At 41.4% G+C, this 22569-nt stretch overlaps 1 protein-coding gene across 1 annotated transcript; it reads right to left on the minus strand.

Annotated features, from left to right (window-relative positions):
* Positions 1 to 5265: 5265 nt before the first annotated feature.
* Positions 5266 to 12548, minus strand: IL12A (interleukin 12A). The gene is made up of 7 exons (XM_042955677.1): positions 12221 to 12548; positions 11424 to 11578; positions 7974 to 8087; positions 7592 to 7633; positions 7475 to 7516; positions 7228 to 7371; positions 5266 to 5476 (listed from the first exon to the last, which is right to left on the minus strand). The coding sequence occupies exons 1-7, from the start codon at positions 12234 to 12236 to the stop codon at positions 5321 to 5323; spliced, it is 669 nt and encodes a 222-aa protein (XP_042811611.1). The 5' UTR covers positions 12237 to 12548; the 3' UTR covers positions 5266 to 5320.
* Between the last annotated feature and the right edge of the window lie 10021 nt (positions 12549 to 22569).

Below are 22569 nucleotides of genomic sequence, written 5' to 3' on the forward strand. Positions count from 1 at the left end.
GGAGCCTGTTTCAGATTCTGTGTCTCCCTCTCTCTCTGACCCTCCCCCGTTCATGCTCTGTCTCTCTCTGTCTCAAAAATAAATAAACGTTAAAAAAATTTAAAAAATAAAAAAGATAAAAAGGGGAAGGTAGGGATGCCTGGGTGTCTCAGTCAGTTAAGTGTCTGACTTCAGCTTGGGTCATGATCTCATGGTTTGTGAGTTCGAGCCTTGAGTTGGGGTCTGTGCAGGCAGCACGAAGCCTGCTAGGGATTCTCTCTCTTTTCCTCTCTCTCTCTCTCTCTGCCCCTTCCCCGCTTGCACTCCCTCTCTCAAAATAAATAAATAAACTTAAAAAAAAAAGGGTTGGGGGGCAGATAGTAGTTTCTCCTTGTAGGATTATTGGGGGAATTTTATACATTTTGTGGTAAACACTTAGAAACACACCTGGCATTTAGTTAGCACCCAGAAAGCATTAATATTGCTTCTTAAAAAGGTTACATGAATATATTGGCTCTGATGTTATACTGATGTCCTAATTCATATTCATATATTTAAGTAAGCTCTGTGCCCAAAATGGGGCTTGAACTTATGACCCTGAGATCAAGAGTTGCATGCTCTACTGACTGAACCAACCATATGCTTCTCCACATTTGTATTTTTAATACCATATTGAAAGATAACATAAATACAACTAAAGTTTTTGACTTGTTCTCACCAAATACATTTCAACCAAAAAAATGGATACAAATCAATTTTTGAAAATGTGGTTGGGTTTTTTATTTAAAATAGATTTCTCGGGGCGCCTGGGTGGCTCAGTTGGTTAAGTGTCCGACTTCAGCTCAGGTCACGATCTCGCAGTCTGTGAGTTCAAGCCCCGCGTCGGGCTCTGGGCTGATGGCTCAGAGCCTGGAGCCTGCTTCCGATTCTGTGTCTCCCTCTCTCTCTGCCCCTCCCCCATTCATGCTCTGTCTCTCTCTGTCTCAAAAATAAATAAATGTTAAAAAAAATTAAAAAAAATAAATAAATAAAATAAAATAGATTTCTCGGTCGGTCAGCTCAGACTGTTACACCAAAATACCACAGACTGGGTGGCTTCAACAGCAGACATTCATTTCTCACAGTTCTGGAGGCTGGGAAGTTTGAGATCAGGATGCCGGCAGATTTGGTATCTGGTGAGGGCTCTTATCCTGCTTTGTACACAGCCACGCGTCACTGTGTCCTCATGTGGGGGTCAGAGGGTCTCTCCCAGTCTCTTTTTTCTTTAATTAAAATTTATTATTATTTTTTTATTGATTGATTTTGAGAGAGAGAGAGAGAGAGAGCACATGTGCATGCAAGTGGGGAAAGGGGTGGGGAGAGGGAGAGACTCCCAAGAAAGCTCCCTGCTGTCAGCACAGAGCCTCACACGAGGCTTAATCCCACTAACTACGAGACCATTACCTCTGCCAAAAGCAAGAGCCAGATGCTTAACCAACTGAGCCACCCAGGCGCCCCTCTTCCAGTCTCTTCTTACAAAGGCACTAATCCCATCATCAGGGCTCCATGCTCCTGACCTAATTCACCTCCTAATGCCTCATCTCTAAATATCATCGCACTGGAGAGCAGGGCTTCAACATAGGATTTTTAAGGGGACACAAACATTCAGTCTGTGGCAATATTGTAACGTATTTTGTCTTAAACTAGGAAGCCACATTATGCTAGCTAGAACCGTATGTTTAGTCTTCAAACAAGGACAGCACCTGAATGGTTTGTTCAGGGTGTTATGGCAGAGGACTCACCGTTTCTGTCAGTGCTGGGCCCCAGACAAAGCTGTTCTTTCTTTCCTTTCTGTCCCTATGTTTTCTTTCCTCATTAGGGTATCTAAGGTCCTTTTGCATCACTTGAGCTGTCCAAGACAACCCTTGGACGTCTACTGTTCCCTTTTCCTAAAGCTCTGGGCCCTCAGTGGGACAACTGTCAGCTGTTTTTCGTGTTCATTCTCTGATTAAGTCATTCTCAGGTGTGAGAAACACTTTCACTTTTTATTTTCTTTTAAAAATAATTTGTTAATCAAATGAATCTCTAACAGACTAGGACTGGGAAATATTTTTAGTGGGGGAACCTCGGTCTTAAGTCGAGAAAAACTTTTTTTCTTTTTTTTTTAATGTTTATTTTTGAGGGGAGGGAGGGGCACAGAGAGAGGGAGACACAGAATCCGAAGCAGGCTCCAGGCTCTGAGCTGTCAGCACAGAGCCCGACACAGGGCTCAAACCCATGAACTGTGAGATCATGACCTGAGCTGAAGTTGGATGCTTAACCGACTGAGCCACCCAGTCTCCCCTTTTTAAAAAAATTTTTAATGTTTATTTATTTTTGAGAGAGGAACCTCGGTCTTATTAAGTTACTTTGCTCCCCATCCTTTGTTGTGTGAAGGCAGGGACTTGCCCCAGACACCTGGCACACGCCTGTGATAATGCTGCGTGGGGACAGGGCATCGCTGAAATCTTTAAACAACCTTCACACTTCGAAAAAATTAACAGTGAGCATTGACTAGACGCCAGCACTGTCCTGTGCCATTTAATCCTCACAACAGCATTAAAATAGGGGCTACGGTTTTCTGACTTTCACAGATAAGAAAACAGTAGCAAAAGAGAGTTTAATCGATTTGGCCCCGTCACCAAGCCCAAAGACTAATAATTTTCAAAAACGGCTCATATTTATGGTCAGGTGCAGTGCCAGTGCTTTGCATGAGCTGTTCCATTTAACCTTCACTTTGATCCTCTGAGGTAGGTCCTACCATCACCTTCACTTCATAGAAGAGGAAACAGGAGAGGTTAAAACAACTTGGTCATGTTATACAACTTGTAAATTGTAGGCCCAGGCTTAAAAGAAAAGAGGAAAACGAACCATGTAATAAAGGAATTAGTTGTAAAGGGGTTTCTTGGGTCAGTCTTGTTTTGTTTTTTTAATGTTTGTTTATTTATTTTTGAGAGAGAAAGAGCACAAGTCGGGGAGGAACAGAGAGAGGGAGGGAGACACAGAGTTTGAAGCAGGCTTCAGGCTATAAGCTGTCAGCACAGAGCCCAACACGGGGCTCGAATCACAAAATGTGAGATCATGACCTGAGCCGAAGTCAGATGCTCAACTGACCGAGCTACCCAGGTGCCCCAAGGGCCAGTCATGTTTTTGAAGCATATGTCATGGTAATTTCTAGAACCAAAGTAGGGCTCAGTTGGTTGAGCGTCTGACTTTTGATTTCAGCTCAGGTCATGATCCCACGGTCGTGGGATACAGCCCCGAGTTGGGCTCCATTAGGAGACGGCTTAAGACTTTTTTTTCCTTCTTCCCCTCTCCCTCTGCCCCTCTCCTCCATTCACGCTCTCTCTCTAAAATAAATAAAATTTTAAAAAAGAACCAAAGTAACACCTGTATTCCTCTGTACTCATCCTGTCCACAGATGGACGATCTGCTTGCCTCTCCTTGTTTCTGGGCACAGACAACCGGCCAGACAACAGACAAGTCGCCATTCCAAGTGAGGGATGGCAGCAAGTCTATGGCTCCAGCCCCATCAAGCCCTCGAGCTCTTCTAACCGTAATCAAAGCTGCTGAAACCCCAAACCCAACACTTAAAGGCAAGAAATTCCTGTTTGTGAATCCCTTGAAGGTCATTCAAATTTGTGGAGGAATCCCTAAAGAAAAGAGGAGATGTATTGGGATCTAGTTTCTGATGGTTTCTATTTAATTGTATATCAAGGGGGGTGAGAGTCTGAACAAATGAGTCAGTTTGCCACACAAATGAGGACCTGGGGTGGCCAATACACATCCCCTCTTGGTCCACAGGGATACCAGCTAGGATGTGATGAACAGGAGTCACGGGAGGAAGGGGGCGGGGCACACCAAATCTTTCCTTTCCTATGGCCTTTTTGTATTAAGGAGGAAGACAATTATCAGAGTACTAAAATTACATGGTATTCTGCCAGGTGAATCTTTTAAAATTCACATGGTTTAGAGAATTAAAAAGATGGAATTTAATATTTGGATCATTAAGAGCACATCTCTTAAGCCAAAGAGAGGCAATTATCCATGTGGTTCAGGCAGAAGTTCTATATAATTTAAAGCAAATGGAGAATTTTTCTCATTGTAATTTAGAAACAGCTTCCCCTGAGGGCCCAAAGTGTCACAAAAATTAGAATAATTTAACTAGAAGGACTCTTAATGATGTTTTTCCCAGTTGGAGGATATTATTATGTATTTGTCTAATGCACAGCATGTTATGGTTAACAGGGAAGAAACATTTTTATGTATTTTACTTTCAGATGTAGATGCTGAACAAAATATACTCTCAAAAACCATAACTCATTCGATGGCCTTAGTATTAGAGCATATCTAGTCTAATGAGTCTCCCTTTAAGAAATTGGGGGAAGAGGTGGCCTGGGTGGCTTAGTCAGTTAAGTGGCTGACTCTTGGTTTTGGCTCAGGTCATGATCTCACAGTTCATGGGATCGAGACCCGCTGTTAGTGCAGAGCCTGCTTGGGATTCTCTGTCCCTCTCTCTCTCTCTCTCTCTCGAAATAAATAAATAAACTTAGGAAAAATAAAATAAAATAAGAGATTAGAGAAACTAGGACATGGGTAAGAATATTGTGGCATTCTTTCTAAGGGAATGTTGTTCACATTTCATTGGAGTTTTCAGTTTTCCCACAACATGTATTTTAACACTTAAAATATTCCAATTACATTAGAAAAATATGAGAATTACTTTATTCAATCATTTTATTTTTAGAACATAAGGTATTTCTCAAATCCATTGGATAATAAATATTTTAATAAATATAACATAAATAAATATAAGTTAGCTCACATGCTTTCATGAACACAAAATTATATAAATAAGTATTTTAAAATAAATTATGCTTGGGTGTTTGTGTCTACAAACACTTAGGTACAGAAATAGCTTATAAATTCTTGCTTTTCTATTAAAGGGAAAAGAAAAACATGTTCAAGGAAGGACATTTTCCCTCTTTAGCAATTTGCTCATGAAAACTTAAAAACAACTTATCCCTCCCTAGTAAATGTGAAATAGACTTGGTCAAAGGAAAGGCATCACGTGGACATAACAGTCATATCTTTCAAATTTTGGGTGGCAACTAATGTAAACAAGTATGAGAATTATTGTACTAGCTTAAGGAGGACCAGGTCAAGCCACCCACTCCCTGGTTCTTAACCCACATCCTGTGAAATATATATATATATATATATATATATATATATATATATATATATATATATTTTTGGTTTTTTTTTTTTTGGTTCACATTTCTGTAAAAGTGGCTTTAAGGTTGGGAGAGACTTCAGCTTTTTAGGAAGAATTCAGATAGTTCATCATTCTATTGATGGTCACTGCACGAATTCTGAAAGCATGAAGAAGTATGCAGAGCTTGATTTTAGTTTTATAAAAATCCGGTTCTTCCAGGGAGGAGTTCTGTGGCACAGTCACACTGTTGACATTCAGGGCCTAGGAGAATAAATATTAAGGATGACATATACAGTATCCCAAAATTAAAACGTTCATCCGTAAAAATGGGTGAAGCCAATACATGTCTCAGAGCCTGCAACCCACTCACTCATTACATCTCCTAAACCCGACCCAAATCTACTCCCATCCAGATGGCCAGGCAGAACCTGAGAGAAGAAATACTCATTATCCAAGCACATGGATCTTCAGTGAGCTCTGAAAAGACCCTTAAAGCTATTTAGAAAATCATCAGTGGGAGTTACATTTTAGAAGGGAACAATTCTGTTAAGATGACATCTGCTGCAATATCTAATTAATTTTTATATGTTCTACTAAGAAGCTAAGTCCTTTTTAGAACAGAGAGGTGACGGATTGCTATTGATCGGAACTCCATGAGTAACAGACTTGTTTGGTGCACTCATTTGCGACAGATAAATAAACCTGGCAATGGATCTCTCAGTTTTAGCCTGTTAATTTGCTAACACAATGCAAGATCTTATATTGGCACAATGATCAATGCTTTCACTTATTCCCTGCAAAAAGCCTAAGAGAAAGGCGGGGTGGGTAAAGTCATCCCATTTTGCAAGGAAAAATACTGAGCCCCCAAGTTGTGAATGGTTTGTGCATGGCTGGCTGATTCCCGGGAGAATGGATTCCAGTGCCCAAATCACCTGACTCCGAGACCTGAAAATGAAATATCATCTACAACTCTCTAGGTGGTAACGTTCTTTGATACCTGCATGAAGTTCACTGCCTTTCCAACAGTAATTTGGCACAAAGAAGGAAAGAAAGGAGAATAAATTCTTTTTCAGACAATGATTTCTGACATCATACTTCTTTTTATCCCATGCCCTGGTCACCAAGATAGTCACACGGCTTTTGCTTAGGTGAATATTTCTATGTTTTGTATTAGCATCACATGCTATGATGATTCAGAAAATTACAAAGCAAGCTCTTGTCTCTGAGTAACATTGTGGATATTAGGGGATAGGTCATTCTTTTTATTTAATGCACATTTTAGTTCAAAATGGGTCACACCCAGGCATCAGCCTCAGTTGTTTTCTCTGACAATTATATGCAGTTACGCATGTTGGCCTCTCAATGCACATCATGGAGCTTTTTAAAATAATTTTTTTTTAATGTTTATTTCTTGAGAGAGAGGGAGAGACAGAGTGTGAGCAGGAAAGGGGCAGAGAGAGAGGGAGACACAGAATTCAAAGCAGGCTCCAGGCTCTGAGCTGTCAACACAGAGCCCAATATGGGGCTCAAACCCAAGAACCATGAGATCATGACCTGAGCTGAAGTTGGAACGCTCAATTGACTAAGTCACCCAGGTGCCCTCATCATTGGAGCCTTTTGAGTGACAGGATAAGTGTAGTGGAATCCCTTTGATAGGGGTTTAAATCCTGGCTCTGCCACTTATAAGCCATGTGGACAAGTGGCTAACTCTAAGCTTTGGTTTCCTCCTTTGTACATACCCCCTGTGGTGGTTGTGGAGACAACATAAGAAAATATATGAAAACATCTGCAAAGAGCCTGGTATATACCATATCATCAACAAGTGGGAGTTTGCTTTTCTTACGGTGACCTGCTCACCACTGGCCTTTGTCAAGAGGCTCTGCATGGTATATGGAAGGGCAATTTCAGGCCACTCCCAATCCAAGAAGGGGAGATTTTACACTTCATCAGGGACCGTGACTAGCTGTCTCAGCATGAAGAAGGTGCTCTTACTGGTAGTATGAAGGTCTTACCTGTAACAGCTCATCAATAGCTGTCAGCATGTTTTGATCCAGAAAGATCTGCCTTTTAGGATCCATTAACAGCTTTGCATTCATGGCCTTGAACTCCACCTGGTACATCTTCAAGTCCTCATAGATACTGCTAAGGCACAGGGTCTAAGTGATATGACAAAACGGGAAGGAACCATTGAGATGAGCTAAAAATGTCTCCCTCCCCGCCACCATTGCGTTTGAGGAAGGAAAGAGTTTTGTATCTTACCGTCATAAAAGAGGTCTTTCTGGAGGCCAGGCAACTCCCATTCTAGAAGAAAAGATAATGAGACATCAATGATATGAATTCATCATATGAGCTAAAACCTTTGATTTTCTGACTTACAGTTATCAGAGAGATCTCTCTGGAAGCCAGGCAACTCTCATTCTAGAGAAAAAAAAAATATCAAAGATATTAATTCTCAATATACATTTTCCTTACTTTTCTTCTCAAACATATCTTTTTATTGTGGTAAAAAACATAGAACATAAAATTTGCCACCTTAACTATTCTTAAGTGTACAGTTCAATAGTGTTAAATATATTCACATTGTTGTAGAAAACGTATTTGTTTTATATATATATTTTTCAAGTCCAACTTCTGAAGTGGGACCTGTTAAAGTCTCACGATGATGGAGACCTGAAACATGCACATTTTTAGAAGAAGATGAGGTTTGATGCACAGCTCTTCACTGTATTACATACTTTGAGAAGAAAATCAACAATACCATGGTTAATTCCAGTGGTAAGCAGGCCTCCACTGTGCTGGTTTTATCTTTTGTGATATCTTCATGATCAATCTCTTCGGAAGTGCAGGAGTAAAATTCTAGAGTTTGTCTGGCCTGTAAAAAACAAAGAGTAACCCGGTTTATAATATTAATAAGGCACCTGGATTCCTATGAGGCTGGCACCCCACGGTACCAGCAAGGTGAGAGCTGGCTGTCCTTGCCATCCATCTCTTTGACCTGCAGGAAATTTGGGATCTTCTTAAGACAAAAGGAAACCAGTTATTTACATTCTCCCTCCCTCCCTCCTCTCTCCCTTCGCTTAGGACATGTTTCTCTGGATGATGTGTTTTTCCATTATGTAAACACTATAAATCATTTCAACAGGCTGTGCTAATCAGCATCCACACCACGCTGTGACACTTGCTTCTGGTGAAAACAGTTTTTGGTTTTTTCCTTTTGCCAAAGGACCTGTGTTTTATGAACATCCTTTTCAAGTATAACTTGTAAAGGCGGAACTGGTGAGGTCACAACTTGAGGGATATAACGAACATGTAACCCTAAAGACAAGTGGAGATTTAATTTGCGGTACATACACACACACAAACGCACAGATGTCACCCTACAAGCATGTTGGAAAGCACTGTTGAATGTAACTATGAAACTTATCTAAGAAGTCAGTAAATCTGATTGAAGATTGACATCTTTTTTCCATTCATCAAGCCTCACGTGTGCAAGTAGAGTCCTCCCTCTTATCAGTGCCTTTGCTTCCTTGGTTTCCGTTACCTGCCTGCCAGCAACCATGGTCCGGAAGTAGACGATCTTCCGATACACGGTCAAAAGGTTAATAGTAGCCTAACACTGTGTCACGGTGCCTGTCATTCACTTCGCTTCATCTCATCACATGGGCATTTTATCATCTCACCTTATAAGAAGGGTGAGTACAGTACAGTAAGAGATTCAGAGAGAGACACATTCACGTAACTTATTATAATACATTGTAATTGTTCTATTATTAGCTATTATTGTTAATCTCTTATCATAGTTATGTGTGTAGAGGAAAAAACATAGTATAGGGTTCGGTATGGTCTGCAGTTTCAGACATCCACTGGGGGGTCTTGGAACATATCCCCCTTGGATAAGGGGGTACTTACTGTACTAAGGAACATGACAAAGAAGAGGACTGTGTTATGTTATGCCCCCTTAGGATCCCAAGTTCAGCTGCAGAGACAGCAAAGCGCCCAATGATTAGGAGTCATGTCAGCAGGTGAGAAGTGCTGAGAAGGGTATGAAGGCTTCACCAGTGATGGGACATCTGCATTAAGTGGATCAGAAGACTGACAGGCAAAGGAGAGAGAATTTCAGGCAGAGGGAACTGCATGAACCATCATCAAGGCTTGAGATACAGAACATGTTGCCCCATCCCCCCAGGTCCCTATCCATTTCCCAACCCCTGGAACCTGAGAATATGTTACACGGTCAAGGGGAATTAAGGTTGGTGATGAAATGAAGGTTGCTAATCAGCTGACCTTAAATAGGGAGGTTATCTTGGATTATCTGGGTGAGTCCAATGGAATTGCTGCGTTGTTATAAATGGAAGGAAGCAGGAGAGTCAACGTCAGAGTAATGGAGCACGAGGACAACTCAACTGGCCATTACTGGTTTTGAAGATAGAAGGAAGCCATACACCAAGGAATGTGGGCTGCCTTTAGAAGCTGGAAAAGGCAAGAGAATGGAATGGACTCTCTCCTGGAGTCTCCGGAAAGGGACACACACAGCTCTGCTCACACCTGGATTTTAGCCCATTTCAGATTTCTGAACTCCAGAGCCGTAAGATAATTAATGTGTGTTACCACTTAGTCTGTGGTAATCTGTTATAGCAGCAACAGGCAACTATACACTGTTCCTGGAGGTATTCACACGGACGTGGGCAGCCACTCTCCCGAGCAGGCTGTAAAGCATTAGATTTGGAAATACAGGCCCTCTGTTGTAGTTCTTCAGAGATTTTCAAGAGAAGCTGGAAATTTGGATTCTTATGTGGAAGGTCCACTTTTTCAATGGCATCAAACTCAAAATCAAAACCAAATACAAAAGCTACAGGCCAAACTCTACAAATCCATGGGCTGTGAATCGCATGCACTTGCCACCTCTTTCCTCTGCGGTAGCCAGCTCGTGTGTTCTACCAAATTGGACAAAGGAATGATATTAAAAAATATCAGATTGAGTTCTGCAATCTTTTGACCTTTGGCGCTGTCCTGGGGAGTAGAAGAGTTAGCTTTTTCACGTAAAGCATCTACTGAAATTGCAGCTTCTAAATTTTATCCACAGTGAAACTTTCTTCAGGAATTAAAGCACTTTTCTCTGCCGTTTTCATCTGCTGAGTTGCCTTTTTAATTAAGATCGACTGAACTGTGAGGAGCAACTGGCAGCACATTGTGAAAGATTAGAAGAGGAAAAGAATTCTTTAAGGCCTTGTGGCATTGACCTCGTTTTAAGATATTCATAAAACAACAAGAAATTCAGGCAAGATTTACTAGAGAACAGGAAGGCAAAAGGACCGCTTTTAAAACATCAGTCTTGGGTTGCTTCAGCAAAAGTTGTAGGTATTGAAGCACTTTTGAAAGGAAAATAATTTTTTTTGCATTAAAATATGAAACCTAAGAAATGAATGAAGCTGTCAATAATATTAGGTAAGTTTCTCCCTCGAAAATGAAGGCAGGGGCGCCTGGGTGGCTCAGTCGGTTAAGTGTCCGACATTGGATCAGGTCATGATCTCTCCGTTCCTGAGTTCAAGCCCTGCTCTGGGCTCTGGGCTGACAGTTCCGAGCCTGAAGCCTGCTTCAGATTCTGTGTCTTCCTCTCTCTCTCTGCTCCTCCCTCACTCACACTCTGTCTCCCTCTCACTCAAGAATAAATAAACATTAAAAAAAATTTTTTTTTAAAAAGCCAGAAAATTGAAGGCTGGACGTGCACTGTCACAGGCCCCCTGAAATGTTGCTCAGACAACAAACTGGGTCACTACACTGGAAGCTGGCGAGCAGTGTGAGGGGCAAGCCTAATTCATCTTTGTAGCCCCTAGAGCATAGAGGCTGCACCTAATAATGGTTTCCTGGATTGATAAGTGTGTCAGAGAAACAGTGTGGGCTTGACACAATTCCATCTCTGTTGGCAGGCTAAAGGGAACACTGTAAATATCCACTTTCCTCTGCGTAGACACAGCCAAAATGAATGCCATTATAATTTATTACCACTCTTGCTTTCTCTGGAGACACAATTTCATTGAGACTCTTTAGCTAATAGTTGGGCCCTTTATAAAGTTCCCTCTCCCCTTCTTGACAGCTCCTGATTAAAGTCCACAATTTCTTTGCAGTTCTTTCGGGTGACCAGAGGTTCAGAGAAGCCCCCGTCCCTAGAGAGGCTGCAAAGTGGGAACAAGAACACTGGAAAACTCACCTTCTGAAGCGTGTTGCTGATGGCTCGCAGCAGGGTTTGGGAGTGGTTGAGGCACTGGAACATTCCTGGGCTTGGTGTGGGTGTGGGGAGGCTCCTGGCCAAACTGAGGTGGTCCAGGTGGTTTAATAGGACCAGGATGGTTACAAGGAGGAGGCCTGGAAACCAAGCGAGGAGCAGGCTGAGCTGGTCAGCTTGGTTTGGCCTGCCTCTACCTACCACCCATCTCCACCTATCCACATCTTACCAGCATCCACCTCCCTCCCCCGTCTCCAATCTTCCTTCATCACCTGAGAGAGGAATCAAGTTCTTGGAAAGTAGTGCTCTATTCTGGGGCTAGAAGCCAACTCCCTGTGAAGGCCCCCTGTTGAGCTCGGACAAAGGTGTTGGACTCATAGCTCACACAGAAAAGGCCTCTATTTCACTAGTAGGGAAACTGAGGCCAGGCAGTGAAGTGACTGGCCCAGACTCCTAGCCTAGTGTTTGGAAACAGTGGGGTGACAAAGCCTCACTTTGAAGCTGGCTGGGATCTGCCCTTTTCTAACTGTAGCTGAGGGACCCTGAGGGAGAAACGCAGCGCATGGAGCCTCAGTTTCAAATCTGTGAAGTGGGCAGATAAGGAGACAATATCCTATTTAGTGCATGGTAAGCACGCAGTCACGCTTTTTTTTCACCTTTGCACGAGGCTGCTGACAGCCTGCCAGTCTCCCCCACAGCGGGTCCCAAGTTTCTGCCTCCTCTTCCCTGGCTGCCGCCCTCCCCACCCCAGCGATGAGTCTCCAGTCGGGCTGGTTACTCACCACGCGGCGGGCACATGCTGAGCGGGCACTGGGCGGACACTGGGCTGGAGCTGGATCCGGACGGTGGACGCAGCAGGTGAGGGCGATGGTGGGAAGCCGACCCAGGGGATCACATTTTTATAATTGTCCCGAGGCGCGGCAGGACTTTCCCGGGACTCTGGTCTCTTGCTTGCTTTCTCTCTCTGTCTCTCTCTACATCAGCTTCTCGGTGACACGCGGAGTTCGGCCCGCGGGGTTTGCGGCGCTTTCGGATTAACTCCACGGGTGCCCGGCCGCAGGCGTTCAGGGGACGGCCCCGCCGCCTCCGGCTGGCCCAAAGCGAAAGCGAAATTCATGCAGAGTCGTGGCGCAGGGTCCCCGGGCAAGCCCGATCACTTGCGGGTCTCGGACGCCCCCGCCCCCAACCCTCCCCCTCTCGTCCCGCCGCCCTGCAGCGCCCCCTCCCGACCGAGCGCCTGTTGGTGCCACTCAGTTTCCATCTATACCCAGGATGTTCCCTGATCGTGACATCCCACCTAGTCCTGAAAGGGCTTGAGCAAATCATTCATTCATCATTCATCACTCAACATTTATTCATTCAGATGGTCCACAGCGTGTCAGGTTGACGTTGTGCTAGGCGTGGGACACCCACAGCTGAACAGGTCCTATACTAAAATCTGACTCAGTGTATTTTATTCATGGGTACTATCTTAAATTTTTTTTTAATGTTTCTTTTTGAGACAGGGCGAGAGACAGACTGCGAGTGGCAGAGGGCACAGAGAGAGAAAGGGCGACACAGAATCCAACTCAGGCTCCAGGCGGGGAACGGTCAGCACAGAGCCCGACCAGGGCTGGAACTCATGCACTGCAAGATCATGACCTGAGCTGAAGTTGGACACTTAAGGACTGAGCCATCCAGGCACCCCAGGGGTACTATTGTAAATATGGAAAGGGATGAAACAAGACTGGCTATGCAATAACTACTGTCATAGAGAATCTAGTCTCTTACAGTGTCCAGGAAAGAACCGTTACAGTTTAGTGGGGCGGATGCACAGGGTCTTGGAAGAAGCCCAGAGGGAGGGCACCTCAGCAGGACAAGGAGTGTGAGGAGGGAGCAAAGGTTCCCAGATCAGGGGCCTCCAACATGCTCCTAGAGACATTAGACTGTTCCCAGTGGAAGGGGATGCAGGTTCTATGTAGGGGGAACAGTGATCAGAAGCACAGTCAGGGAGGGTACAGAGATGGAGATCTGGGGATCCTGCTGTCAGAGTGTGAGGTTGGAGAGGGCAAAGAGCCTGTGCTATGAGGGTAGTAGATGCCATGCTAAGGAGCATCTGCTCCGAGAGTGGTGGGGAGCCTTGAAAGCCTTTAGGCAGGAGACATGGTTACATGTGAAGGCATGATTTGAAGATTCCCTCCGGCAGTAGTATGAAGGGTGGATCCCAGGAGTCAGGGGTAATCTCCTAGAGTAGCTGGGAGGGTGTGGCCAAGTCCTCAATCATAATGGGAAGGAGAGGGTGGTCAGGAGATATTCTCAGGGTGCTGAGTGACTCCTCAGGTGTGATGGACAGGAAGGTGCTGAGGATGGTGGAATGGAGGTTGTTCTAGGTCCTGGGCAGGGGTTACGGTGAGAAGGGAGTGCGTTTGGAGGAGACAGTGAGAAGTTCCATTTTGGATGTACTGGGTTTGAGGTTCCTGTGGGGCTTTTCAGTTCACTCATTTCTACCACAAGTATTAGTCACCCTGGGTATGTATAAAAGGGAGGGGTTGTGTTTGGTTACCTACTCAGAGCTTCTGATGTGTCTGACTGTACTCAAGCCCCAGGACTACATAACAGAGCTACCAGTGCCCACTTTTGTGCAGATGCACCAATCTTGCATAGGGAAAAGCCTTTGGGGATACAAGAAAGAAGAGTAGGTGCTTCCTCTTTCTCTCCTCCGGATCCCCATTGAAGTCAGGATGGATGAGGTCACTGCAAGTCTTGAGATGTTGCCGTAAACATCTGACAACCTCTACTGAAGATGGAGTGTTGAAGCCAATTAGGAGAAAGCTGTGTTAGCCCCTGGTCTGATTCAAACTCTCTCAGTTGTTAGCATCAGTCCCCCCAAAGTGGATCATCTATCTGTTCAAAGGTGATGAGGCACCCACTATAGGGACTTTTAGATGTGTGTAAAATGAGAGCAATAGTTGATCTCTAAGACTCCTTCCAATGTTGCTGTCTGTGAATTCCCCCATGGGGATGGAGACCAATGTGTTGTCAAAAACAATTGCATCTAGCAGATTGTATGAAGCAAGTGACAGGTGCAGAGCTGTGTTGTGTGCTATAGGGCTTTAGGATGGAATTAAATTCACTTAGAGTCAGCATGAAGTCAAGTTTGTTACAACTGAGCTATGTCTCCCCTGGAAGGGCTGTCTCCTATGGAAAAGTGATTTCTGTGGCACAGATAAGCACAGGGCCTGTCTGCTTAGAATAGGTTCTTGACCTATTCTAGGCACAATTTCTAACCTATACTTTTGTGAAACAGTTCTCTGATGTGCTGCATATACTATCGCCAAGATAAAATGAAAACTTTCTTCTGGATAACATTGCTTTTTTTTAAGACACTGTCTTTGCCCATGATCATTACTACAGAAAGTCTACCATTTACTGGAAGTCTTTGGCCAATGTTATAAGGCAAGAAAAAGAAATGAGGGACTTGAAAATTGGAAAGGAAAAGACAAAATTGTCATTATTGACAGTTGATATTTTAAAAAAGCAACAGAAACAATATACCATTATAACTAATTAGAGAAGTCAGCAACTTCACTGGATGCAAATATAAACTTTTAAAAATCAACTACATTTCTGGAATTAAAATTAAAAACAAAAGAGCACTGGGTGATGTATGGAATTGTTGAATCCCTATATTGTACACCTGAAATGAATATAACACTGTATGTTAACTATACTGGGATTGAAATTTTAAAAAACCAACTACATTTCTCTACATCTGCAACAATAAATTAGAACATATAATAAAAACAATATACCAGATAATAAATAAATAATAATACAAAGAAGTTATCTTTCACAGTAGCAGCCAAACTAAAGTAACTGCCTGTAAACTGAGAGGCAGTACAGTGGTTAAGAGTATGAACTATAAACTCTTTGAATGTAGACTCTGTTACTTACTTGCTGTGAGTTCTTGAGCAATCACTTATTTCTTTGGGCTCAGTTTCCTCATTTGGAAAATGATGATAATAAAAGATTACAGGGCTGTTTTGATTATTACATGAGTTAGTGTAAGTATAGAATAGTCTTTAGGAAAAAAATTAGAAGTCTAATCAAGAACATAGAGTTATTTAATTTAAATGGAAACACATTCCATACCCTTGGGTGGAAGATTGTAATATATGAAGAGTCTTGTCTAATTCACATATTCAATGCAATCCCAATGCAAATTACAAATAATTTTCTGATGAACTTAATAATAAGCCTATTCTAAAATGTATATATAAGAATAAAAACCCATGAAGCTTTTTACAAAGCTAAATTTTTAAAGGAGTAATAAAGAATGGGAGTAGCCCCAGATGTAAAGACATTGTCAAAACGTTAGTAATAAAATACGTGTTTGTCAAAAGAACAACCAAATAGACCATTGAAACAAAATAGATAAATTAGAGACACAAATATTTGTATGTATTAGTATTTAGGGTAAGATTTAGATGGCACCCAGGTCAGTGAGTAAAGCATACATTGTTTAGTAGAAAATGTTCACTATATGGTAAATATAAAACTGCACTCCAACCTAAAACAGCATACACAGGTAAATCCACGTAAAGGGGATTAAAGACTAAACATGAAAAATAAAATTATTATAGTACTAGATGAAAACGTAAGAGGTTATCGTTGTCGCTCAAGAACGGCAAGGCCTTCTTAAAAACATCAAAGCCCCAAGCCATAAGGCAAAATACTGATGAATTTGATTACATAAAAATTAAGAATTTCTGTAGTATGAATTCCTGTTAACCATGGATGGTTAACAGTTGACTTATTGGGAGAAGATATTTTGCAATGTCCAATAAGAGAGTATATCAGGAATTCCTTCAAGTTAACAAGAAAAAGACAGCAAACCCAGTGGAAATTGGCAAAGCTTATGAACAGATGATTTACAGAGAAGAAACTCCTAAGGCTAACCAGCATAATGAGATACTCAGATATATTATGATCAGAAAAATACAAATTAAAAAAAGAATGAGATATCACTTCGTACCTATTAGATTGGTAAAAATTAGAACATTGGATACTGACAAATGGTAGGGGGAAATGTAGGATTCCAGAATATGTTATGTAATACAAGAATACTGCATTACAGTACATAGCTATATGTGTCATCTGGCTTGGTCAGATTAAATCTATGCACACCTGATGGCTCAGTGTTCTACCTTGGGTGTATATCCCAAAAAGATTTTTATGCAGGTCCATAAAGGAACATGTATGAGGATGTCCGGCAAGTCATTCTTTGTAGTGGTGGAGAGCTGGAAGTAATCTGGGTGGGATCAGGTTCTGGATAACTCTAAATTAGAATTTTTCCCTAATACATCTCACAGGAGAAATTACCCATCTTTTCTGGCCAAAACAGTTAGACAGGAAGACATCTAAGCCCAACTGTTTGTTACCATACACCTCTGTTTATTTGGTGACCTACCACATAAGAAATTTATAGGGTCTGATAACACTGATCTCAGAGTAAGGAGAAGGAAACTGGGACAGGAAAACACTGGGCATATTTGTACTTCGGAAAGGGAAGGATTGAATCAGTTTTCTGTTCCCAAATGCCACCTTTTGGCAGTAGACCAAAGTTTTTTATTTAGATTTCCAAAGAAACCGCAGGTGAAAACAGTAGCCCAGACCATTTCTGATATCCTACAATTTCATTTCCTCTGTTGTTTTTACAGCATGAAATGTCCCAGTGTTTCTCTCCTAAATAATGACACAAAGTTACCCAATGTCAAGGAACTGCAAAGAATCTAGAACACATTCTGTGTATTTATCTCACCGGTAGTGATAAATACCCTCTTAAACAACGAATACAGAACAGTTTTGAGTTGTTTCTCTCTAGAGCTGAATACTAATGTTCTCACATCCAATAAATATCTATATAAAAAATTAAGCAAGGGCGCGCCTGCGTGGCTCAGTTGCTTAAGCATCCAGCTCTTGATTTTGGCTCAGGTTATCACCTCACGGTTTGTGACTTCAAGCCCCGCATCTGGCTCTGTGCTGACAGCGTGGAGCCTGCTTGGGATTCAGTCTCCCTCTCTCTCTGCCCCTCCCTGCTTGCTCTCTACCTCTCTCAAAAGAAATAAAAATAAACTTAAAAAAAAAATAAGCGAATGTATTCTCATAAAACAATTGAAAATGATCTATTTTGTATTTAAAGTTGAACCTATTTCATGCAACGTATTAGGGCCTCCATCTGATAAACAGCTTTCCACAAGTGATTTCATTTTTCTTGGGATCATCTCAACCAAAAGTTCAGGGGACCGCCAAACAACAAACTCACTGAATTCTACACAAAGTTCCAGCAGACTCTTCAGATTAATTGGAATTCAAATCTTAGTTAAGTTGCTCAGGGACATTTTTTTAAAAACATTGATTTCTTTTTGAAAGGCCATGCCCAAAATGTAGTAGATTGATATTTGTGAGCCCTGTATATGAATTATGCAGCTATTCATGTTGGTCTTCTCTCTTTCTGGAAAAAAAAATATTTTTCAAATTGAAGCCATTGCCCTTTACATAAATATGTTTCCCTTGAAATAATAAGAAAAAAACACCATTGTGAAAATAATGCATAAGGGGCAGAAAACACCTTTCGGAAAGATCCTCTTTGCTCCCAGGTGGCAACTAAGTAGGCACTGCTGTTTTCAGAATATTGAGGCTTTGGTGTGGATGCAATAATCGTGTGGCTCCAGCTATTAAAACAGTTTTATTAAACAGGGAAGCTTGGTACTTTTTCCAACTGTGTTAGGGGATTTTGTACTCAAATATTACTCTGGCTATAGGAGTGATTTGGGAAGGGTGAGTTTACTGGTTCCTGGTTACTGGTAGGCAATTTTATGTTATCATTTCATTTAATCTTTATTTATTTATTTTTAAATTTTATTTTTTAATGTTTATTTATTTTTGAGAGGGGGGAGGGGCGCAGAGAGAAGGGGACAGAGGATCTGAAGCAGGCTCCATGCTGACAGCAGAGAGCCCGATGCAGGGCTTGAACTCGTGAACTGTGAGATCATGACCTGATCCAAATTCAGATGCTTGACTGACTGAGCCAACCAGGTGGCCCTCATTTCATTTAATTTTTATAACTATCCTATGAGCTTGATACCATTACTATCACCCCTGTACAGACGAGGAAAGTGGGCTTTTGTGAAGTTAAATAACTTTCCTAACATAGTGGGGCTGGGGTTTGAACCCAGGATATATTTGCTAGTCTTTTAGAATATAATGGGGTGATAGGGATGGCTGAGGGTAGTAGGAAGGGAGTGTCAATTAATACGACCTTTTTGGAAAGTACTTTTGGAGTACTTAACAAAAGACTTTATAAATATCATATATTTTGACCAAACAGTTACATTTCTGAGGCTGTAGTTCAGGACATTGATAAGAGATTTGGACAACGATCATGTATGAGAGTGTTCACTGCAACAGTACTTATAGGAGTTGATAATATAGGTTGAAAACAGTTGTCCATAATAGGCACATAATATAAATTATGACAAAGACATAGTTGGAACATTATGTATCTGTTACTAATAATATTAAAAACATGCTGGGAAAAGATTCAGAATTTGTTGTCAGGTGAAAAAGATATAAGACTATGCATGTATAATATCATAATTATGTTTAAAATGGAAGGAAACCCAACAAAATTTCAACAGTGACTATCACTGGAGAATGGCTTATTGAGTAATTTTTATTTTCTACCTTATTGCTTTTCAATATTGAAACATTTTTCTGCAATGAGTACGAATTTCTTTTATAACCAGAAGAAAATGTTACTATTAACTTCGTTTAAACTAAAGTAAATTAATTAACATCGCAATTTCCATTGTCAGCAAATCACCTTTCCTCCTGAAGTTAATTTTCTAATGTTTATTTATTTACTTTGAGAGAGAGAGCACTCACACAAGTGGAGGAGGGGCAGAGAGAGGGAGAGAGGGAATCCCAAGCAGCCTCCGTGCTGTCAGTGAAGAGCCCAATGTGGGGCTCGATCTCACAAACCGAGAGATCATGACCTGAGCCAAGATCAAGAGTCAGATACTTAACCGCCTGAGTCAACCAGCCACCCCTCCTGAAGTTAATGTTTTAAAAGATTTCTTTTGTTCTTACTTCGTCTTATTTGTTTTCTGTGTGATTTCTAAAATATCACTGTAGAAGAAATCATCATCTCAGGCAGACATCTTAGGGCAGAGTAAAGCCCTGGGTTTACTCAAACCTGTATCCTAAATACTGTCTGTCAGTGCTCTCCTTTGTTAAATTCCCTGGGCATCCCCAGTAGATGAGAAGACACCCAAAGGCAAGACTCAGGGAACTGTCGTCAAAGAGCTTCAGAATTAGAGATCAGGGCAGAATGTATCCCCCGAAACTGTTGCTAATCAAAATAATAGAACAACCTACAAAGCAAAGGTACTTTTAGAGAAAATTTGTCTTTTGTTTACCCAGCAAATATTTGTAGACCACCTTCCATGTTAAAGATTCTGTGTTAGATGGCTTGGGGAAAATTAGTATAAATCAGCTGTAATGAGCCCATGTTGCTGCCTGAGTTTTTATTAAGATGACAGAGGGAACAGAATTTCTCAGTTCAGTTAGGAAGCTGACAAAAGGAGTTTTCACATCTGTTTACAGTTAGGAGGTATAGTAAGACTTCTAAAATGAACCTAAGGGAAGTTAGTATTACCTGTGATCCATCCCTTGCCAGACCCCAGGTGTAAGGGGAAAGGGTGGAGAGAAATATAGACATCCATTAAACCGTGTCTAATGAATAGAAGACCGAGAAGGGGTAAAACACAAAAGTAGATTGGTTCTATCTTTCTCCTTTCTCTTTTAATATTCTCACACTAGAATATCAGATCCCCTTGGCCAATATCCCAATGAATCCAAACACCTCTAGGAATGGCTGTGAAGCCCCTCCTGGACATACTTGCTCCCAGTGCTCTCTGGTCTGATCTGGCTATCTATCCACATGCATTTCTCACAACTCTCCAGAGACACTGCCTTTCTGGCCTTGAAACATGCCGGGCATGTTTCCACATCAGATTTTTTGCACTTCCTGTTCCTTCTTTCTGTGCCACTGTTAATGCTTGGTTGGTAGGTCCCATCGCATGCCTCGTCCTCACAGTTGCTTCCTCACCACTTTGTGTCAAATGCGTTATTCCCTCCACCGACTCTGTGACTCTCCAGCCCTCTGCTTTTTATTTTGCTTTCCTAGTAGTTACCACTCCTTGACAATGTATGATATGTTTAGTTGTTTGTTTATTGTTTGTTGTTCTGAATTAGGATGTACGGTCCATGATGGCAGGGACATTGTCCATTTTTTTCACTGTTGTATTCTCAGCACATAGAATAGTGCTTCGTACATAGTAGGTGCTCAAGAAATATTATTGAGTAAATAAATGAATGGATGTACTTTTCTGAAGGGCAGTTTGGAAATATGTATCAAAACACAAAATAATACATATTTTTGACCTAGCCAATTCAACTTCTTAGATTTTTATTAAAGAGATAATTATACAGATGGTAAATCATGTGCATAATAAGGTTAATCACAGGGTTGTTTATGGTAACACAGGGAGAGGGAGAGAGAGAGAGAGAGAGAGGGAATCTTAGTATCCATTAATAGAACATTATGATATAGGCAAATTAATTTACATTATGATATGTAGGTCAATATTTATTAACATGGAAAAATGTTTACAACATATTAGGAAATGAGAAAAATTGATTCTGGAACAGCACATATGGAACAATTGTGTTTTAATAAAATTCTATCATACTTTGTACATATCTGTGCATACAAGAATGTGTGGAATGGTATCCACCAAAATAATAACAGTAATCTTGGTGAATGGGAGTAGGATTTGGGGTAATTTTTACTTGTTTCTGAAAACTCTTGTGTATTTTTAAAAAGAAATGAACTTGAACATTTCTGAAAAAGATTTTAGGCAAAGCTAATAGAACTGTATAGAAAAAAGTGTTTTCCACCTTAGAATTTACTCTAGTGCACCTTATGTCAGAGCAGCTCACAATTAACTGACTTGATTCCTGTGATTCCAGCAAAAAGTGTTGCAGGTTTATCTCACAGATCCCACAAGGGTGGTTCACCGTGCTTCCTGATGCAATTCCTTTCTGCATCACCTCTGCCACTGCCCTAATTTAGACTCTTATCTGGACATGCGGACATGAGAGCAGTTGCCTCCCAACTGGTCTTCCTGCCCTCTCCTGGCTCTCTCCTCCACTGGAGCAAACCACAATGGCCTCTGTGACCCAAAGGAAAATCAGAGCTCCCAGCTGGCTGGCTCAGGTCTTCCACACAAAGCCCCTGCTTCTTTTTCTCACCTCATCCTCAACCACAATCGTGCTCTGCCATAATATCTGCCCACTGTGTTCGGCTCTACCTTACGTAGTAATGCCTATCTTTCTCTTTGGAATTCCTTCCTCTTTTCTTCCCCTTCTCTTAAGGCTCATCTCACCTTCGACTTTTTTGTCTAAGCCTTAGAGAACTAAATTCCAGAAAAGCTACAGTACTTACAATCAGTACTAATCCTTTGCTTCTTAGAAAATTGGGTTCTTTTTACTTATGTATTGTACGTGTATGACTGGTAAACTCACTAAGGGCAGGAAATGTTTCTTATGCTTCCTTGAATTGTCCATAGAATCTATTTATTTATTTATTCATTGAACAAATATTTGTTGAGCACCTCCGGTGTACCTGACCCTGTGCTAGGTTTGAATAGAGCAATGAATACACTTTCTAATCCAGGAAGCCATTGTAAAGGGCCTCACTCATTTGAGATCTCATGATTGATAGTCTTTCTTCCAAACTGCATATCTACTAGCAATATTTTGTCTGTTCCTTTAGCAAGAGAATTATTTGTAAAGAAAAGAGATCAGTAACTAAAAGTTGCTTCTCTCTATTATTAAGGACTAACAAAAAGGTTTTGAAAGGAAGTGATCTCTTCTCTTGGTCTTTCAGGCACTGTAAACTCTAGTATCTACAGAAGGAAGCCCCTCCCTCAAACCCCCCACCCCCACCCCGACCTAGATTTCTGATGAGCAAGGTCTGTTGAACCAGGCAAGCTTCCTGCTGAAGAGAGAGGATAGTCATAAATCT

Source organism: Panthera leo, chromosome C2 (genome assembly GCF_018350215.1).
Source record: "Panthera leo isolate Ple1 chromosome C2, P.leo_Ple1_pat1.1, whole genome shotgun sequence".
NCBI lineage: Eukaryota > Metazoa > Chordata > Mammalia > Carnivora > Felidae > Panthera > Panthera leo.